The sequence below is a fragment of the Neolamprologus multifasciatus genome, chromosome 3 (assembly GCF_963576455.1).
Source record: "Neolamprologus multifasciatus chromosome 3, fNeoMul1.2, whole genome shotgun sequence".
NCBI lineage: Eukaryota > Metazoa > Chordata > Actinopteri > Cichliformes > Cichlidae > Neolamprologus > Neolamprologus multifasciatus.
In genome coordinates this window covers 13,072,212-13,092,647 of record NC_140441.1, presented here as the reverse complement: position 1 = coordinate 13,092,647, position 20,436 = coordinate 13,072,212, and the positions used below count along the sequence as shown (strand labels likewise).

Here is a 20,436-nt window from a genome sequence, read left to right as displayed (position 1 = left end):
AGAGTGCTTTACAGGGGGGAAAAAGGTAAAAGTGATGAGGCCTTGAGACATGGCTGCATATCTATTATGCAAGAGTTCCTAATTTCTTGTGCACACGATGACATTGCAGATATACAGCAGGCCGAGCTGTGCAGCAGACACTCCAGTGATGTTATTGTCCTTTTAAACGTTTACTCAGCTTGAATTTACATACCCTGATCCATTTCTGTCCGATGAGGCCTCATCGCATTTCACCGTGGCACTAAAACGAGCAGAAACATTCAGTGGTCCTCCAGTACAACGGCAGCTACAACCAACCTCGGCAGGAAGAATCCTTTCTATTGCATCTGATTCTACATCTTGCATCTCTTGAGATCAGAGAGACTCGGGGGAGTCAAAGGAGGGATAGATGGAGGGATGGGAGTCAAGGGGAGGAGGGGGACTGAAGACTTGGGGAGATAGTAGGGGAGACACGTTGTGCCCCAATGGAAGAGAGAAGAGCACACAGACTGACAGATAGACGGGCTAGAAGGAGAAATGAGACAAGTGGAGAGCTTGGGTGTGTGTCTGTGTGTGGGGTGGGGGTGGGGGGGAGGAGGTGGAAGAAAGAGTGAGCTAAAAAAGAGAGTAGGAGGTACACTCGGCTCTGAGAGATCGAAGAGAAACCGAGCGCGAAGAGGAGGGAAGGTGGTGGGGGGAGATGGAGTGACAAGTGGAGGGGAGGACTGAGGATGAGGAGAGGAAAGGACAGAGAGAAAAGGGGGAGGACGGGTAAGGGGAGAAGGGCTGAGGGGAGAAATATAGCAGTTGTTCATTAGTGAGGATGTGTTAGGGACTGGAGGACTGAACACGAGGAGAGACAGTGGAGTGGAGGGGTGAGTTATGGACACTGACTAATGAGAGGAGAAGAGGGAAGGGAGACACCAGGGGAGAGGAAAGGAGGGTAGAGGAGGTGGAAAGGGTGTAAATGAGACTGGAGCGGGAGGAAGAAGAGGGAGGGAGGAAGAAGAGGAGCAGGGGAGGGGAGGGGGGGTTAGAGAAGAGCGAAGCGAAACTGATGGGGGAGGGGAAGAATTTGCACGTACGCACACACAGAGTTGAAAACTGCAAGCGACATGAGAGGGAGACACAGGGGAGAGGGAGAGGGTAAGGAGGAGGCTGAAGAGAAGGAAGGAGGGGAAGGGAGAAAGACAGGAAAAGAGTCATTACTGGAAGGTAAAGGGGTGAGGAGGATGTGGAAGAGCAGAAGAGGGGAGGAAATGGACAGAGGAAGGGGGAGAGGAAGGGAGAGGAAGGAGGAGAAAAAACAGGGAGGGGGCACAGAGAGAAGACAAGAGATGAGGGGGGAGGAGAAGGAGAATTAGGGCAGATATTTAGGAAGGAAGAGGGAGAGGGGAGGAAGGAAGGAAGGCAGGAGAGAAAGGGGGTAAAGTAGTGAAATAGAAACAGGAGCAAAAACAAGGAGATGGAAAAAGAGAGAGAGAGAGCAGCAGTGAGGAGATAAGGTGAGAAGTGAGAGGATGAAGAGGAGGAGGAAGTGGTGATGCCACAGAGAAAGAAAGAAGAGAGAAAGAGCTGGAGGAGTTTGTAACAGGCTGTTACATGTCAGCAGCAGGCACTGGTGACGGGAGCAGTGGCTTCTGTGAGAGTGTTACTGCGAAGGTTACTGGGTCTATTCCCAGCATCAGGTGAGAGAGCTCCTGCTAAAGCTAACACTGAAACATCCCCCATTCTGCTCACACACACACTCGTCCACCTGTGAACTCACACGCGCACAGGCTCGTGCACACAAACACATCCAGGTCACAACTCTTTGAACTGTTCTGTTTTAAATAAATAAATAAAAACGAGCACACTGAGGCTATTCATCTGAGTCACTGTTAGTTTATGCACAAAGTAACGCACGCGCCTGAAGACACGTTCGCATACTGACGTACTCGCGCGCGCACACGCACGAACACTCGTTTCAATTGTGCTCCGCTCCTGCCCTTTTCTCCACCAAGCAAGTCTGGACAGCCTGCCTCAGTACAGAGATGCACTGAATCCCTCCGCCGACACACTGGCAAGTAGTCCCTAATTTATGGGATTTTGATAGATAGCGGATTAAGACTCTCTAACACCTATTGTTTTACAAAATGAAATACCTACACGTTTCTCTTCCATTTAAAGCCATTAACGATGTAATGATCAAGACGTGAATTATCAGGCAGGCATATTTAAAAGGCAAAAATATTTTTAGGACAAAGATTTTAAGTATCACTGACGTGAGCACTCTTAAAAGTCAATTCACACACATGGCACATAAGGTAAAATCCAAAACCAAGACTGAGATAAAGTTAATAGTTAAGGGACTACTTCTTGTCAATCCAAACGGCTCCTAAGCTTGGGAGAGGCGAACGCATCCAAGCGGATGTCCACCTCACTTTTCTCCGGGTGTTGTCCGTCTCCCGGCGCACACACACACTCACACACTCACAGCTTCCATCTATCCGTGCAGTTCTCCTCATTGTAGTGTGACTGTGCTCATCAATTAGGCGAGAGTTCAGGCTTTTTAGACACACTAATTGCCTTTGGGCGCTTCGGAGGGGACTGCAAGCTGCGGACAGAGGCTCGGAGAAGTTTTGGCTGCGGGGAAGCGGAGAGAAACGAAACACAGGTACAGTGTGACTATTATCTCCACTTCTAACTACTGGCGTTACTAATGTAACGCGAGGGTACTAGCCGCAAGCTAACTAGCTAACGTTAGCATCTCAGCGACCAACTAGGCTAGACTTAAATTGCACTTTGGTGATGAGGAGAGATGTCGTGTATATATTTTCTAGTTTCCAGCCTTTTGGAATGACTTGGACCTTGGAAATTGCTACTATTTTTAGTTTAAGGACCCTAAACATACCGGCAAGTTGGGCAATTATGACATAAAGAGCGAGTTTTTTTTTACTCCAGGGCAGCAGCAGACAGTAGCGTTGGTAGTAACAGCAGCGTACGCGTGGGGAAAACAAAAGGACTTCAAAGTGAGACACAGCATACAGATGACTGTACAATGAAGCTGTTAAAAATATTGTTTTTTTTTTAAAGCTAGTAAACGTGACTCAAATTTGAGAAACACCCGGTGCGAGTCCGTCATCTCTTTTTATTTTTATTTTTAGTGGTGGGATCTCAGGATTTAACAGATTATAAAACACAGTCCGCCTATTACAATGTTAACTTGAACATGTAATGTCCCCCCGCTTTAAGGTCACCCTGTGCTGATTCTTGCGAGCCATGAGCACCTGTCTAGTCATTGTAGGAGTACTATTGTTTTTCCTTTTACCACTGTGAGTCAAAAAGTGTTCATCATCAGACTACCCACTTAAAAATTGCGGTGAAGAACCTAAATAGATTTTAGACATATTACCCAAAACTAAACGATCAAATTGCTCGTGGTATTGTTCACTATAGTGCAAAGCATATCTGATGACCGAATATTGTGTTTAAAGTGAGGAAAAGTTTAAAAATCTGGTCATATGAGGGAAAAGGATGTAGAACAGGAAAGCCTGCATGTAATCGCCTAGTTGAGTATCATGTATTACTACGAGTATCCCGTCCCTGTCGAGGTTATTAGTTAATATGTTGTAGTTATAGCTCTCGTTCTTGAAACGGTTGATAAATCTGCCAGTGATTGAGGCTACCGCGATAGAGGCTACCACAACACTCCCCCCACCCCCTTCCACCACGAAACTCGCTGAAAGTGAAGCGGGGCGGTCTCACGCAGCCAGTTCTCTTGTAAATAAGTAAACTTGAGTATATCGACAAAGACGAAGGGATGTGTTGAAGGTGGCGATGTTTCCAGTGAAGCCGGACGGGGGGCAGCAGCTGTAGTTTCGAGGCCACCGGGAACAGCGATAGACAAAGACCACCAGAGAGCTTCAGACACTTGTATTGTCTGCTCGGAGTTTGGTGTGTATGGTTTTTAATCTCGAGGATCGTGAGGGTTGTGACTCGTTTCCCCGCAGAGGCTTGACTGGCTCAGTATGTTGCGCGGTGGTGGTGATGTGTATGCGGGGGTACAGTACCACATCGGTCACCCAACTTCGAGTCCATGCTTTGTTCTGGCCGCGGTTCAAGTTGACAAGTGAAGTTGGGGGTGAGATGGTGAATGAAAGCACGCGTCTTTTAACGTGCGTTTGCACTGGGACCCGTGCCCGGTGTCGCCAGTCATTGTTTTAGGGGCTCTTATCGTTTGCGCTTGAGGAGGAAGGAGGAGTTTAGATAGTCTACTTTCTGCAATATTTCATTGGCCCAGAGATGTAGAGACATCGAGAAGACGACAAATATCATGTAATAGTATAGCAATGGCTGTGGATCACACTTCGTCTCTTAGAGGAGGGTCTTATTTATTTATTTGTTTGTAGATGTTTCTTCTCATCAGCGATTATATTCTTTGTTTACTGATGTTGACGTAGATCCCCACTGAACAGGTTTTACCTTTGCTTTGCTGTTGGAGGGGCTCATGTAATGGATTTCTCTTTATGTGTGATTACTTGCACTGTAGCAACCAGCGCCTTTCTGCACCAGCAGATGGGTGGTGTACTGGTATCAGCCAACAGCAGCCTTGTTGACTGATAGTATATTGGAAAGTAAAATTTGCATCTTTGTGGATAATATTTACTTGTTGTGTCAAATCAGTTTTTTAAATGTCTATTTGCATCCTTGTAGCAAAAGTAAGATGCATAAAAGTTACAAAAAAATAAACAAATATGTAAAATATTGGTATCAGCCTAACAAATAAGGGATCAGTATTGATATCAGTATTTTGTGCCAGTATTGAACTAAAATTTGGTTCACCCTTTTTTCTTTTTTTTTCTACATAGACACAAAGGTAGGACCACATCTAGTTAATTACTCACTCATCTAACCATTATTTGTTGGATTAAAGAAAGCTACTTTCAGCTTCTTCTTTGTCACAAGGTGTTGACACAGCAGGTAGCTCTGGATGTTTGATTTGGCAGAGTTTTACAGCGGACTTTCTAACAGGATTTGTTTTGTAAATGGCTCTAAAAACGTGACTTGTTAAACTTTTAGCTGAGAAATACTTGATTATGTTAACTGTAATCAAAATGATTTGATCAATTGCTTATTATTATTTATCTTAAATATTATTATTTATTTGAGCGTCATAAAAAAATGGTCAGATTTTGGTCCAGAGCTCAGTGTCGTGTCCTTGATGGCTCTTACAGAGCGACTGCGGTGAGATAACAGATGTTCATTTGGAAAAAAATGAGATGTTGACATGTCACTTGAACTGTAAACAATGGGTAAAATAGGCCTCTGTTCTGTTTGTTTGTGGGTATTGCTCCACCCAGACAAGAAGACATCTTCAATCAGGTGGAGCGACAAAGGAAGACTCCGGTTAATCAGTCTGGCTCTTTTGTTGAAGATGAAGTTGTTCCTGTTGATTTAGTCGGGATTTGCTCTTGATAACTCAGAACCTGAGCCGAAAACTTGCATTTAGAGATTTAATCGTAAGTAGTTGAGGTCTTGAATGAGTTCTTGTATAGAAAGCTGCTTTTTGGAAATAAACTCAGCTCCAGGTAGATAATGGGACTCCCTCCAAGGTGGCAACATAAGGGCCCATTTTACTTTACAAGCGTGAGTTGGTTTTTATAGGGTTGCAAGTGGAAACAAATAGCAGCCAGTGCACTAATGAGACAAGGCATAACTCATAGTTTAATAGGAGATTGAATCGCTTAGGGCAGAAATGTTGATGAATGGTGGATTTTTAACTAGTGACATGTTATGTGTGTGTGTGTGTCTGTGTGTGTGCAGTCATGCCCTCAGTGATGGAGCGCTCGGGGGCTGGGGTCCTGTCCAGGAGCAGAGCCAAAACCGTAACCAACGGGAATAGCCAGCCACACTCTGAGGAGGAGAGCAGCGATGAAGAGCACGCTCACGGTACACACTTTTCGTTATAGTGTTTGATTTATCAGATGTCACGGTAAACGTTCTAACATGGGGCATTACAAAGTGTACCTACATCTGATACTTGCAGGCATTTTCCTGCCAGCTGTTCCTGTTGCATGCATTGCATTGCTGCAGTGCTCTCTGTCATCCCCTCTCTTCATCCTTGTCCTCTGCCCACATACGTCTCTCCTTCCTCCATTCTCTCCTTCACCCACTGACTTCCTGTTGCTCTTTGAGAAGCCTATTTTAAGATAAGAAATGGCAGTTTTACACAACTAGTTATCTTCTCTGTTACCTTTCTTCCCTCCTCTGTTCCTTCTATCAAGTATCCTTCTTTATCATGCTCCTTCTGGCTCCATTCATTTCACCCATCTGCTCATGTTTCTATCATCCCCTTCTCCTCCCTTCCTGTCCTCTGTCCCAGAGGATCCTGTAATCTGTCTCTTCCTCCTTCAGGTTTGCTTCCCTGCATTTCTCACAGTCTCTCTTCATTCCTCGCTTTCCACATTCTCCAGCTTCCTGGTTTCCTGCTAGCTTTACCGCAGCGCTAATTACCTGATGTCTGCCACCCATCGATGCGCTACCTGCTCGTCTTCGTCGGGTGGTGAACAATATCAAAATGCTAAATAGCATTTCTGAATTATCTTATTTATTGTTTTTACTTGTTTATTAATGGAAGTTGTACATGGAAGTTTTTCTTTATTTAAATGTTTTCTTCATATACCAGTGTTTTCCCCCACTTGTTTTTTTACTGTATTTTTACAAATGTAGTACAGTTTTGTTCTAATGGGTAATTAGAAAATATGTAGCTGACCTTATTATGTACCAATAGATTAATACATAATAAAATAAACAATAGATGCATTTAAAAACAATTGGTCCAAATCTGAGGCCATGGTTCTCAGCCGGAAAAGGGTGGAGTGCCCACTCCGGGTCGGGGATGAGTTCCTGCCCCAAGTGGAGGAGTTCAAGTATCTCGGGGTCTTGTTCGCGAGTGATGGGAGAAGGGAGCCGGAGATCGACAGACGGATTGGGGCTGCAGCTGCAGTAATGCGGACGCTGCACCGGTCCGTCGTGGTGAAGAGGGAGCTGAGTGTAAAAGCGAAGCTCTCAATTTACCGGTCGATCTACGTCCCTACCCTCACCTATGGCCACGAGCTGTGGGTAGTGACCGAAAGGACGAGATCGCGGATACAAGCGGCGGAAATGAGCTTCCTCTGAAGGGTGGCTGGCCTCTCCCTTAGAGATAGGGTGAGAAGTTCGGCCATCCGGGAGGGGCTCAGAGTAGAGCCGCTGCTGCTCCACATCGAAAGGAGCAAGCTGAGGTGGTTTGGGCATCTGACAAGGATGCCCCCTGGGCGCCTCCTGGGTGAGGTGTTCCAGGCATGTCCCACCGGGAGGAGGCCCCGGGGCAGACCCAGGACACGCTGGAGAGATTATATCTCTCGGCTGGCCTGGGAACGCCTTGGTGTTCCCCCGGATAAGCTGGAGGAGGTGGCTGGGGACAGGGAGGTCTGGGCCTCTTTGCTTAGGCTGCTGCCCCCGCGACCCGGCCTCGGATGAAGCGGATGAAGATGGATGGATGGTTTGTTTTGAACATTAAGACTATATTTAAAAGTTAGATTTAGCCTGTGTGTCTAAAAAATGAAACAAATACAAAAATGCCTGAATGAATTCTTTCTACTGCCCTGAAGGCGGGGTGACACTTCTATGCCAAAAAGACACCTGGTTGTATGGACGTTTATGCAAAAAGAGACGTTCAGATTCCTCAGTAAACACTTTCCGAATGAATTTATGGTTACAGATGCTAGTTTGAAGTTTTAGTGACGACTGCGTGATGTGACACCTTGACCAGGAGGCATCTTTTGTGACTGAGCTCCTCCTGTAAGGGAGAGCCCAGCCGTCCTTTACATGAAGCTCAAATCCACCGTTTGCATCTGCGATCTCCTTCTTTTGGTCAATACCCAGAGCTCGTGACCATAGGTGGGAGTAGGGACGTAGATTGGCCAGTAAATCAAGAGGTTTGCATTTATGTTCAGGTCTTCTCTTCACCACAAAGGACCGGTGCAGTCTGCATCATTACACTTGTGGCCCAGATTCATGTGTCAATCTCATACTCCCCTCAGTCGTGAACAAGACCCCGAGATATCTAAACTCCTCCAATATGACTTTTTTATTAATTTTATTTTTCTCTTAACACCTCACTTGTTACTGTGGTGTGATCCACTTTGTTTAGTTTTGCAACTTGGAACCTTTTCTGGTGTGTTACACAAATGTTTTTGCCCTGCATTGAAATATAAACTTGTGTACGCTTGTCTCTGCAGACAGCATGATCAGAGTGGGAGGAGACTACCAGGCTCAGATCCCAGAGTTCAAACCAGGTAAGCTGGGAGGGAGAAAAGCACAACAAAAGGAGACGACAGAGGGCATTAAAATTGATGATAAAGAGAGAGAGGGAGGGAATAACCTCTGTGTCTCCTGTTGGAAGGAGACACAGAGGTTGAAGAGAAGTGTGGAGGAGACTACGGATGAATGCAGATTAGTGGAGGATGAAGGTCAAAAAGAGTCATTTTATAGTAGAACAAAAACAGGAAAATGAAAAGAAGGCTGGAGGGGAAAACGAGGAGCTGTTATCATCTTTGTCCAGTAATGCAGACGTCAGAGTGACGCTTATTTGTCAGCGTTTTAGTAAATCAAAAGGTTCAAAAATATTAAGTGTTCTCCATGAAAGAGCCCTGTTGCTTTGCTCGAGTAGATGAAAAATGTTTTGATGCTGAGGAAACAGTCGTCATAACCTTCACGGAGGAACGGCAGCATGCTTCAACAGCTTGTACCAAAGAAGGGGACAAGCAGGCGTAATCTGTTTTACTGAGTGCACAAATGTTGACTTCCCAAAGAGTTCAGCTGATGAAGAGGCAGCTTTAGCCAGATGGAAACATGCAAAGATGGATAAGAAAAGAGAGATGCTGGGGATTGAGAGAGCTTAAGTGGTGGATAGGAGGGACATGAACGAGTAAAAGAGGGATTGACAAATATGTATAACCTCAAAGTGTGGATTTAAGTGTTTGCTTTGTGTTATTTGTTTCCATTTTCAGACAGCCCGGCCCGCTACAGTGAGAAGGACCAGAGGAGCATGTTGGTCTGGTGTCCCAACAGCCAGCTCTCTGATGCTATGTGTAAGCTCCACACACCTGCCTTACCTTTATTCATGTGTGCGAGCTAAAAAACTTGACCTTCAGTTTAATGGATATACGCTGACTGGAGGGTGGCAATTAAAACTCTCGACTGTCTCTTCCTGTGCACTTATGTTCTCTCTCTTACCCTTTTCCTCTTCATCTCTCTGTTTTCTGTTATTATGCAACCCCCCTCCCCCCTATTAATTTTTTAGTCTTCTCTTCATTCTCCTTCATCTTTAGATTATTATGTATTATTTTAACAATTTTTCTGGGTGTTTCTGTCTTCTTCCAGTGGACGAGTACATCCTCATGGCTAAGGAGAAACACGGATACAACATGGAGCAGGTAAGGGCAGTGCATCAGAAACAAAAGCTCAGATGTTTATATTTCTTTCTGTCTTCTGACCTAAACTTTTCCTGGTTTCCTGACTTTTGGCTCCATCAGGCTCTGGGCATGTTATTATGGCACAAACACGACGTGGAGCGCTCACTGGCCGACCTGGCAAACTTCACGCCCTTCCCAGATGAGTGGACAGTTGAAGATAAAGTGCTGTTCGAGCAGGCCTTCAGCTTCCACGGCAAGAGCTTCCACCGCATCCAGCAGATGGTGCGTGACTGAGAGACACACATGCACTTCCCACCTTAAATATTTAAAACAAGTGATGAAAAGTAAATTTTCTTTTTTATGTGTTTGTAGCTTCCAGACAAGCTGATCTCCAGCTTGGTAAAGTACTACTACAGCTGGAAGAAGACCAGAACCAGGACATCAGTCATGGACCGACAGGCCAGGAGGCTGATCAACAAGAGAGAGAAAGATGACAGGTTTGAGATGCCGTCACCAATCGTGGAGAAACAACTGCTCACCTGAGATCTGACATTTGGAGAACGTTTTTGTTAAATGACACTCAGTGAGCGCGGCATCCTGGGAAACTAGGCTCATGAATATAAATAAGACAGGCTGATATTATTTCTTGTCTTTTCAGCTGACATTTTAGAGCGTTTCAGACGTGTGTTTGATGAAATTTCAACAATAAAACAGCACAAAGTTTAAGCACTGGTGTGCTTTGTGTAATTTATGTTTTTTGTCTTGCAGTAATGATGAGATTGAAGAAGGAGAGCAGGCTAGTGACAGTGATTTTGAAATCGATGCCAAGAAAGAGGTGAGAAAGTGTGTGTGTGCACATTCAGAGAAACAACTTCTGTGAGGTGAGGACCGAGCTGCCTTGACGCTTGAATGATATTTGCGATTCGCTGTGCACACAGGCGGCAAAACAGAACGCGAGCAGCACCAGCTCTGACAAAGCCACGCCCAGCCGCTCCGGTCCAGTGAAGAAGGAGAACATCGGAGCTCAGTACAGACACCACCCGCTCAGAGCCCGCCGCAGGCCACCCAAAGGCATGCACCTGGAGCAGGCGGACATCATGTCTCTGTCGTCCTCTCACGATGCTGGAGTTCTAACCATTCGCCAGCTGGACACACAGCTGGTTTCACTCAAGAGACAGGTGCCAACGTTTTCAGTGTGGATTTAATGTCGTTGGTCATCAGATTATAAATGCAAAGAGTAAATGCACATGAATGTTCTCAAAGCAGGTTTTAGCTGCAAAAACTACTACTCGGTGCTACCAGCTAAAAAATAACCCTACCTCACTGTCCCTGCTGTCTCAGGTCCAGTCTATCAAACAGAACAACAGCAGTTTTAAGCAGAGCCTAGCTGAAGGTGTTGATGGCTCCAGACCTACAGACGTAAGTCTTGAAACTCCCCTCTCTATGCCCTTTCCCTCCTTTCCATATCCCTTATTTACTGCCTCATTTCTTGCCTGTATTCAATTTTCTCCTCCCCTGATCTCGCTCCAGTTTGTTCCTTTGCTCATCTGTTCACGCTGCCCTTCCTCAACTCCCTCCAGACAGTATTTCACCCCTTGTGGGACTGACTCTAGTCTTAACCTGCTCATTGCTCTCTTAATGCCATCTTCCTCCCTCTCTCCCCCCCTTGTTTCCTACCACCTACCTACCTCTTATTCTAATCTCTAGTTCTTTCTCTCCTAGCCTGCCCCTAAGATGAACTCTCGTTGGTCCACAGAGGAGCAGCTCCTTGCAGTGCAGGGTGAGTAAAGGCTGTAGCTTCCTCTTACTCCCCCCTCCAAGAGGCACCTCTTGTTGTCAGCTCTCCTCTACCTGCCTCCCATTCACAGCCAGATGTCTTATTAGACATTCATATTGATATTCTGCACACACAGGAGCTGCCTGTACTCATGTGTTGGTACGATACAAGCTCCTCGATTATTTCTCCAGGAGCTACTTTTGGATATTTTGCAATGGGCTGATGCTGGTGGGAGTTTTTGTCTTCAGGGATGGTAATGTTTAGAAAGCTTAATTTTGCCCCTGAAAGAGACATTTATATTTTTTATTTTGACATGAAAAGAGACGAAGTCCTATTGTGAAGCCTTTGGGTGTATTTGCCCTCATTATATTAGTTCTTTTGAAGACAGACATGAGTATGGGGTGATCTGACTGTGAGTGAAGCACTTACAAAAACTTATCATTAGCTCATTCCCAAAGTGAGGGCCGAGGCCCCCTGGTGGATCGCAGTGATAACAGAAATTCAATTTGAAATTAGTGGTAATAGGAGGTAGTTGGGTTGTGATTAGAGATGGACCGATCCGATATTACGTATCGGTATCGGTCCGATACTGACCCAAATTACTGGATCGGATATCGGAGAGAAATAAAAAATGTAATCCGATCCATTAAATATCAAAAAAGCACCTCACAAAACTTGCTACACGGCGTAACTCGGCTCATAACCGTAGCACGTCGGAGCAGTGTGGTCACGTGGCTGTGTGTATTTGTAGCCTGCTAGCAAACCAGCATTTCATCTCCGAGGAAGTTTTCCCAGAGAGAAGTAAAGCAAGTGTGTAAGTTCATCTCTGAATGTTTGTAAAGCATTCCCGCGTTAAGCTTAACAACCGATATATGGAGCGACTGCCTCTTCTTGCTGCTACTTCAATCGTGAAACTGATCAATGATCAGCTGGTCGTCTTTTCTGTCGCGAGTCCGTCTCTCTACTTTGTTTTTGGCCCACTTCTCACCAGAAAGAGGAAACCAGTGGCTGAACAACAGCAGCACGTTTAAGCTTGATAAGCTGTTGTTAGAATTTATTTAATATTACTTTCTACACCAGGATCTTTTTCTACGCAGCTGACGGCTGGTAACTGTGCAGGGGTGGATCTAGCAAAGTTTAGCCAGGGGGGCCGATAGGGCATGAACAGGGAAAAGGGGGCACAAAGACATACTTTTCTTTCTTATTCTCATTTAAAATGTCGAGCTTTTAATAAATAATTATCTGACTCTTACACCCAAAGTTTTAATCTTGTGTAAAATATATAGAAGTCCATTACTGTATATAGTAACTGTTAAGTCTAATATACCCTAGTAAGCTATACTACTTTTTCCTTTGGGAAGATACCATCTGTGCAGTCTGCAGTTCTGTTGAAGAAAGATGTTGAATCGATTTAATTATTCTTGAAAAATAATTTATTTCTGTGCATTTTTCCCCTGCATCAAATTAAATTTGATTACGTCGATTAAGCATCATGAGGTGGAGTGTGGTTCCCCATTTTTTATTTTTTTTGCTGGGAGTTTGCAACCCTATTAGTTAGGTTGCTTAATATTTCTGCTAAGTACTCTTTAAAATACCAGAATAGGGAGGATTGAGTAGGTTTATTTTATTAGATTGATCAGTGTTGCTGAATTATGATATATTTTGGGCGCAGTGTACAGGTATAACAGAATAGCTTTAGTGTTGTTATTTATTTAAACTTGAGTATAAACTTATACAAAATGCAGCAAGAAAAAAAACGTTTTATTGATTAAAAAACACTATATCGGATTCATATCGGTATCGGCAGATATCCAAATTTATGATATCGGTATCGGACATAAAAAAGTGGTATCGTGCCATCTCTAGTTGTGATATTACTCATTACTCTACCCTTGTGTTGAAGTCTTTGTCCCAGTAACAGGAGGGTCACACATTGACCTCAACACTTTGCATATAATATAATAATATTAGCCATGTATAGCCAACCGCCTGCACTGTTTGATTTTGGATCAAATTTCCTAGGAAATGCATCACTTCTGTTTTGTATTTTGATTAGCATGAAGATTTAGGATTGGGTGGGCCTAGTGGGAATTTCTGGTTTTTAACTGGGCTGCACCACTCTTGACTTTGGGAATGGTTCCCCTAATTAATCTATAGTTTTGTCCTTGATGGAGACCATAACTTACAAAATTAATGTCATTTTATTTGGTATGAAACAAGCATTTGAGCTCAGAAACTCATTAAGAAAGTGCTCACTGAGGTCAAAGCGCAAGGGAACCAGGGACTGTTTCCCAGTATACCTCTAAGACCTAAAATGCCTTTTTTGCCCATAGATGAGTCCCCCTGCTGGTCATTAGACAGAATGCAAATTCAAGGCACTTCTAATCTACTCAGTTCTGACGTTTAACTCCATCACCAGTATACAGTCTATAGGGGGAGAGCCCTGTTTGTTTCAGTTTTTCATGACACGATGGAGCTACAGAGTGCAGTGTGACTGGAAAGTGCCGTAAACCTCAGGTCTGTTCATGTACGTGTGCATTATTTCAGCTTTAAAATAGAGCATGAAAGAAAATCAGCCTAAAGTTGTTAGGAGCCTATCAGCCACAAAAGTGGAAGGTAAAATTAGCAGCTGCAGCCCGTGTGCCTTTGAGCAAAACCCGTACCTCCATGTAGTACAGCTGCTCCAACAGAAAAAACAAAAACCCTGAAAGTGTGCAGTGAAGCAGGTCAGGGCGGAAAAGAGCAGGTGCACTGAGCCAGCTGAGCTCAGATGGAGGTTAACTGTAAACATGCTCACCATACGTGACTCTTCCTGTCCCTCCTCTGCCACACACCCCTCACTGAGCGAGAGGAAGCTAGCTGACTCTGCTGCTTTTGATTGCTATATGCTGCTTGGTACAGGCAGGACATTAACCCGACTACTCTTTTCCAGCTATCCGGCGTTATGGTAAAGACTTCACCGCCATCGCTGAAGTGATCGGGACTAAGACTCCGGCTCAGGTGAGCTTCCTGTTTCTCACATGTTGAAAGTGTGTGAAGACCACCTCCCGTCTTATTCTGACCTCACCCAGCAGTGCACTTGAGCGAGCTGCCTATCAGCTTTTCATCTCTTTTCCATTTTCCCTTTCATCCTCCGCCTAACAGTTTCCCATATAGGATCTCTGTAATCTCCATTATCCCTGCTTTCATTTGTCTTCTCTCCTCTAACGTCCGCCTCTATGTCCTTGAGATCGGCATCACTTTGTCCTCATTCTCCATCTCTCCCCGGCTTGCTCAGGTGAGCTCGTTCTTCGTGAGCTACCGGCGCCGCTTCAACCTAGACGAAGTGCTAAGGGAGTGGGCGGCGGAGCAAGTGGCCACCAGCCGAGACCAGAGAGACCCCAGGAGGAGTGGTGAGGAGATGGCAACGGCTACAGATGGCGGCGTAGAGGAGGAGGAGGAGGTGAGGACAGTTAATACCCAAGAGGTGCCTGTAAGAGTTTCTGATTTTGTTGTCACGTGAAGTCTGTTTAAGAGAAGTTTTACATGAAACTGAAGCAGGTTGTAAGAATATTATTTGTATTTAATATAAAGCGGTCAGCATGTGAGTGCTGCACATGAATCTGTACACCTCTGTTCTTTCTTAATTGCACCTTCTGCTTTTTAATAAAGGATTAAACACACGACAAAGGCTGTAAATAATTATTAGTTTGATGGAACTACTTTCAGCTGTGGATTAATACGTGTGTTGCAGGAGAGCACATGACTGAGTGTAGGACATGCAACAGCATGTTAAAGCAACATGTAGCTTCAGTAATATCTGGAAGTAGTAGGACTGGGAGCTTTGCCATCTCCACCAACCCTGTCCTGTGTCTCGCTGACAGATTTAAAACGGACAGACCTCGTAATGCAACGTTGAGTGATTCAGAGTTCAAACTCATCCCTATGTATCTCACACTGGGTGTTGGTGTAGCCCCTCTGTCCCACCCTTGCAAACAAGTTTTGAATAGCAGGTGGGCGGGGCCTCTGTGCTCACAGACACACTATATTTGCTCACTCGGTGACGGCACACAGAGCCAAAAGTAGAAGAAACAAAACGCAGCATCCGATCGCAAAACGTAAAGTTTTTATCTGCCCACCGCTTTTGTTCCTCTCTACATCCTGTTTACACCTCCAACTGTCTCTTTCCTCCCCCTTCAGGTCAAAATGGAGGACCCCGCCTCAGACGCCACAGGCAGCTCCTCTCCCCCCTCCTCCGCTCACGCCCCGTCCTCTTTCTCCCAGCCTCCCCCGCTGCTGCGTCCAGCTCCTCCTTCAGCACCCCCGAGCCTCCTCCGTCAGCCGCCTCCTCTTCAGACGCGCCCGCTTCAGAACAGAGCTCCCCACAACCACCCCCCACCTCCGCTCATCCGGCCCGCAGTGACCGCCACCACCACCTCCTCCGGGAGTCTCAGGGGTTCTCCTCCCACCTCGTCCTCTTCCTCCGCTGCAGTCCAGATGCCTCCATCACTGGTCGGGCTTAAAGTGGAGCAGCCCAACTCACACTGATAGACACGCAGCAGTAGGAGTAGACACAGACACACACATAAAAAAACACACAAACACAAAGCTTCTCTTCCTTCACCCTGGGACCATCGCACGACCACGTCATCAAATGACACGCTCAGGTCCCCAGTGTGACATCAATGGTCATTAGTGACGTGAAGCTCCTTTACTGTACTGACAAACACCTACCTCCAACACAGTCTAACACACACACAGAGCTAGGAACTCCAAACACTACCTGCACACAACACACAGAAGAGACACTGGATCATGAAGCCGTTAAAGAAAGCCACAACCACAAGAGTGCAAATCCACCTGCACGTCTCCATGGCAACTCTTGAACATCTGGAGGACTGTGGATGAACACTATATATATCTATATGCTGTAGTTGCATCGGTCTAGTCATCCACACAAGCATCAGGAGAAAGAAAAGGAATAAATGAGGGAAAGAGGAAGAGTGGCCCACAGCTGAGCCAGATGTGCTGCTCCTGAGAGGGCGTCTACGTCACACGCAGCTTTTTTTTTCTTCTTTCAGATTTAGACCCTCAAAGGGGAGCAGAGGTACTTTTGCAAAAGCTTTGTGATCAAAGCTGAATCTTTTATTTTGGTTTTGAATTGTTGATTCTTTTCGTTCTGCGTTGGGCGAAACCTTCCCTCATAGCCATGTATTGCTAGTATTAACTGGAGTGGTGTTTTGGTTTTGTTTGTTTTTTTGGTTCAACTAGAATTTTAAAGGTGTGCCTGAGGTAGGCAGTTAGTTACTGTAAGTAGATTAGATGGTGTACTTTGATTACTGAGCGTAAAGGAGAAAAAGAGCCTGTTAACATGCTCGGTCTCACGTTTCTGGAGCTGTTCATTGGCTCAGTGTTCAAATCTTGTTACTTTGGAGGAATATTTGAAGTGAGCAATCCCCAACGTCTGCAGTGCAGCTCTAAACATCAGTCTGATGTTTCAATAATGGTGTTAATATTCTCTAAATAAGTGATGTTTGATCTTTGACATCCGCGCCTGCCAAAGTGTATTGTTGCTTTAAACGCAGAGTTAGGCACGGAGCGTCAGAGAGGAGTCTCACATTTTACATGGTTGCATTGTTTCTTACACAGGAAGCGTTTGACATTTTTGGAAACACTCGTTTGTGCTCTCGCAGGGTCGCGGTCTCCGAGCGGCAGCCTCGATTACCACTTCAGAGTGGTATCTCTCTGCACTCGTCAAAATGCCAAACCAGTCATTTAAACCCAAAATAGAGCAAGTTGCGACTTTACATTCCCCCCAAGTCCAGATAAGGCAGCCTCGAGTCCTGTGCTGTCCTGGCGCAGAGGTCACAGGAGCTCTGGAAGACATCTTTGCTGCAGCGTCAACCACTTGATTCATTTATCCAATAAACTGAGTGCTTCTGAGTTGTGCAACAGTGCAGTTTTCCGTTCATGGCTAGTGCTTCCAAAAGTGATGGTATGGCACAACCTGATGAACAAATGCAGATGATTGAAGCATCTGTCTGGATGACCTTTGTTTATTTCTGTTGCTAGTCTTAGACTACTCTTGTCCAGCTGTCTGCATCGCTGCCTTTTTATGCAGATCTGAGGTCAGTGGTCAAGCTTCCTTAAACTGTGAAGTGTTGCCCCAAGCGTAGCCTCAAATCACCTACTTTTGTTAGCAGAGGCCTTCAGCGTTCAGTTGAACGCGGCACTGAGGAGGAACCGAAACTGCATCGCTACGTTTGGCTTTAATAGAAGTTTTGCCTTTTTCACCTGTTTTGTTTGTTCCTCCAAAAAACCCTGCTTGTGTGTACTGTATGTACCGAGGTGTTTACATTGTGGAAACTGAACTGTGTTTGAGGCGTTTTTTCTTTTGAATAAACAAATGACCAAATTCTTCATGATGTCGGTTTTTGAAGACATTTCTCCAGCTAAGCTATATTTTCTGTCATAGACAGTCATTTTATTCGTATTGAACTATTTGTTAACGTAAATCAGTGCATTTAGGCATGTTCAAGAAGTCCTGCTGAAGTTCAAACAGAATGGTGAAGGAAGGTGATTTAAGTAACTTTGAATGTGGCATGCTTTTGGTTCCAGACGGGAGTGTTACAAAAAAAATACTGCTCTACTGGGATTTACGATAGGGGCTTAGAATGATCCACAAGACGTGCAGGTAACAGCAACTCAAAACCACTTGTTATGACCCAGGTGTGCAGAAGAGCATCTCTGAATGTACACATCAAACCAGATGGGATACAGCAGCAGAAGACCACACTTGAGTGCCACTCCTATCAACTAAAAGCAGGAAACTGAGGACAACTGAGCTCACCAAAAACTGGAAAATGCTTCCTAGTCTGAGTTTTGATTTCTGCTTCAACGTTCAGATGTTTAGGTCTGAATTTAGCATGAACGCATGGATCCCTCCCACCCTCCTGGTGGTGTCATGGTGCACGGGACGTTCCCTTGGCACATTTTGGGCCCCTTAGGATCAAGAGGCTGAGTGTGGTTGCTGACTATGCCCATCCTTTTTACCACAGTTTCCCCACCCCTTTTGGATGTGGTGCAATTGGAAAATCCCATCAAGACAAAAGTGCAGAAAGTCTGCCATCTAATCACTGGAATATGGAGTGTGCCACGAAGAATTGAGGCAGCTCTGAAAGCAAAAGGACATCCAAACTGGTACGTGCAAGGTGTATGTAATAAAGTGGCCAAAGTGCTGCAGGGGAGTTTCATGACTTCGTAATGCCAAATCATCAAAACTCTTTTAGTTCTAACAGGTTGGATCGCCTGCATTAATCACATGCGGGGCTGCAGACACCAGCCTGCTGAGCTTGACCTCCGTGACTCTTTCTGCAGAATGAGACAGAAATCAAAGCATATTCTGATAAATATGCAAACTTTGACTTCAAAGCTTTGATAAAAATCATAATGAAAACCAAGATTCAGTCACGTTGGGAAGAGCCGAAAGAAAAAAAAAAGGGGGAAGACACGTCTCACTCCTGTACAACATCCACTTGCCCAAGTTTGAACACAAACATCGACTCCATCTGCTCAGGTGATGTGACAAAGATTCACAGCGGCTACAAGACTAAACCTCAACTGCTGCTCATATAATGGATTTTCAGAGTCAGGCTATCATTATATCATTGTTTTTATTACTATCATTGTAATTTTTCATCATTTTGTCTTTGCACAAAAAAAGAAAAGAAACAAAAAAACAAAACAAATAATACATTTTTCAGGAGTTGATCACCCCCTCCCAACCCCCCAAAAAACCCACCACTACAGTTACAGTTCGCTCAAAACACATTTAAATCAATGTAAATTACAGCAATGTAAAACGAAATAATGTCAAATAAAATCAACCCTGAAAGAGATAATATAACAGCAACAGCCAGAATAATTAGAATCCAATACCCAGCACCTTAATACAATGATCAACGGTTTAAAAGGAAAATCTGATGTATTAAAAACTGAAAGAACTAAAACAATAAAATTAAAATAAAAAAATAAAACGACAGTGTGTCATTGTGAGAGAAAGAAAGAAAAGTGTTCAGTTAGGTACAACCAGCTGACGGGCACCAGCCTTACTCCGACCCCTGCGTCTGTCCGTGTGTGTCTGTGTGTGTGGTTTCTTTTTCTGCATTGACAAAACTGGAGCATCAAACGCAACGAGAAAACGAGTTAAAGGAAGTGACTTCTTCTGCTTGTGGTTTCGAGAGTGAACGTGTGCTCTGAGAAGTCTTTCCTGCTTTTTTTTTTTCCTTCCTTTTTCCTCTCTCTCTGCTCCAAACTACTCTGGACCAACGAGTCCTTTATAAAAAAAAAAAAGAATTAAAATAAAATAAAAGAAGGCCAAAAACGAACGAGCAGTAGTCGTCAACACCACCACCATCAACATCATTAAATACATCGACATGTCCTGCACCGGAGGGGAGGAGGGGGGCTGGGTTTGTCCGTGTGTTGAAGGTGCGCTTATACTTTGGGAGGGGGGGAGACAAAAAAAACAAAAAAAAGGCAGCGATGATGCGATCTGACAGTGGGCCTTCACTGCGCCCCAAATCTGTACAAACTCGACGACACAAAAATATATTATCAAATCAAAAGTAGAAGAAAATAATTCACCATTCTTCGTCAATGTTAATCGTTTTTGTTGCTTTTTAGTTTTTCCAGTGATCTCTTACAACAGTCTCGCACACATACCAACAACCACGACTTGTGTGTCTGCTCTTTGGGAACACGGGCGGGGGGCGTAGAAATGCGTCGGTACTGGGTTGACATTCTGGATATGAAGGCGTGATGCCAACCAAGAGGTACCAAAAAAAACCAAACATAGGAAACCAGAAATCATCTGAGCGTTTATGTGCTGACAAATGGCAATGAAAACAAACGCCCAGATTTGATTCTTCAAAAGAAAGGCAACTTTAAAAATGAAAAGAAAAATTCCATCGTCATCAGTCCTCCCCTCTGATAAGTCCTCCCCTCCCCATAAGATGCTGATCTTTTTCCAGTGCACAACTCTTTAAAAGCCAATAAAGAAATTCAGTTTAAAAAACAAAAACAAAACAGAACTAAAAGTACGGACTTACAAAGCTGCAGCCCGCAGGATCAACTGACCTCCTCGGACGTGACTGTGTGAAAGATTAAAAAAAAACATAATGGGGGGAGAAAGGGAGTGAAAAGGTGAAAAGATGGATGTGCTTGTGCTGACTTCAGTCTGAAGGCGGAGGAAGAGACAGC

At 44.7% G+C, this 20,436-nt stretch overlaps 1 protein-coding gene across 2 annotated transcripts; it reads left to right on the top strand.

The window, feature by feature from the left end:
- The first annotated feature begins 2,337 nt into the window (after positions 1–2,337).
- On the top strand, positions 2,338–20,027 carry rcor2 (REST corepressor 2). 2 transcript variants are annotated; one of them, XM_085140319.1, is made up of 14 exons: positions 2,338–2,635; positions 5,785–5,910; positions 8,244–8,300; positions 9,015–9,095; positions 9,388–9,440; positions 9,540–9,701; positions 9,792–9,916; positions 10,188–10,254; positions 10,358–10,597; positions 10,761–10,838; positions 11,142–11,199; positions 14,129–14,196; positions 14,474–14,662; positions 15,376–20,027. In XM_085140319.1, exons 2-14 carry the CDS (start codon positions 5,787–5,789, stop codon positions 15,721–15,723), a joined length of 1,650 nt encoding a protein of 549 aa, XP_084996445.1. In that variant the 5' UTR covers positions 2,338–2,635; positions 5,785–5,786; the 3' UTR covers positions 15,724–20,027. The 2 variants fall into 2 exon arrangements, with proteins under 2 accessions (XP_084996445.1, XP_084996437.1); XM_085140311.1 differs by lacking the exons at positions 2,338–2,635; positions 15,376–20,027 and adding an exon at positions 2,643–3,915 and having other exon boundaries at positions 14,474–15,355.
- The last annotated feature ends 409 nt before the right edge of the window (positions 20,028–20,436 follow it).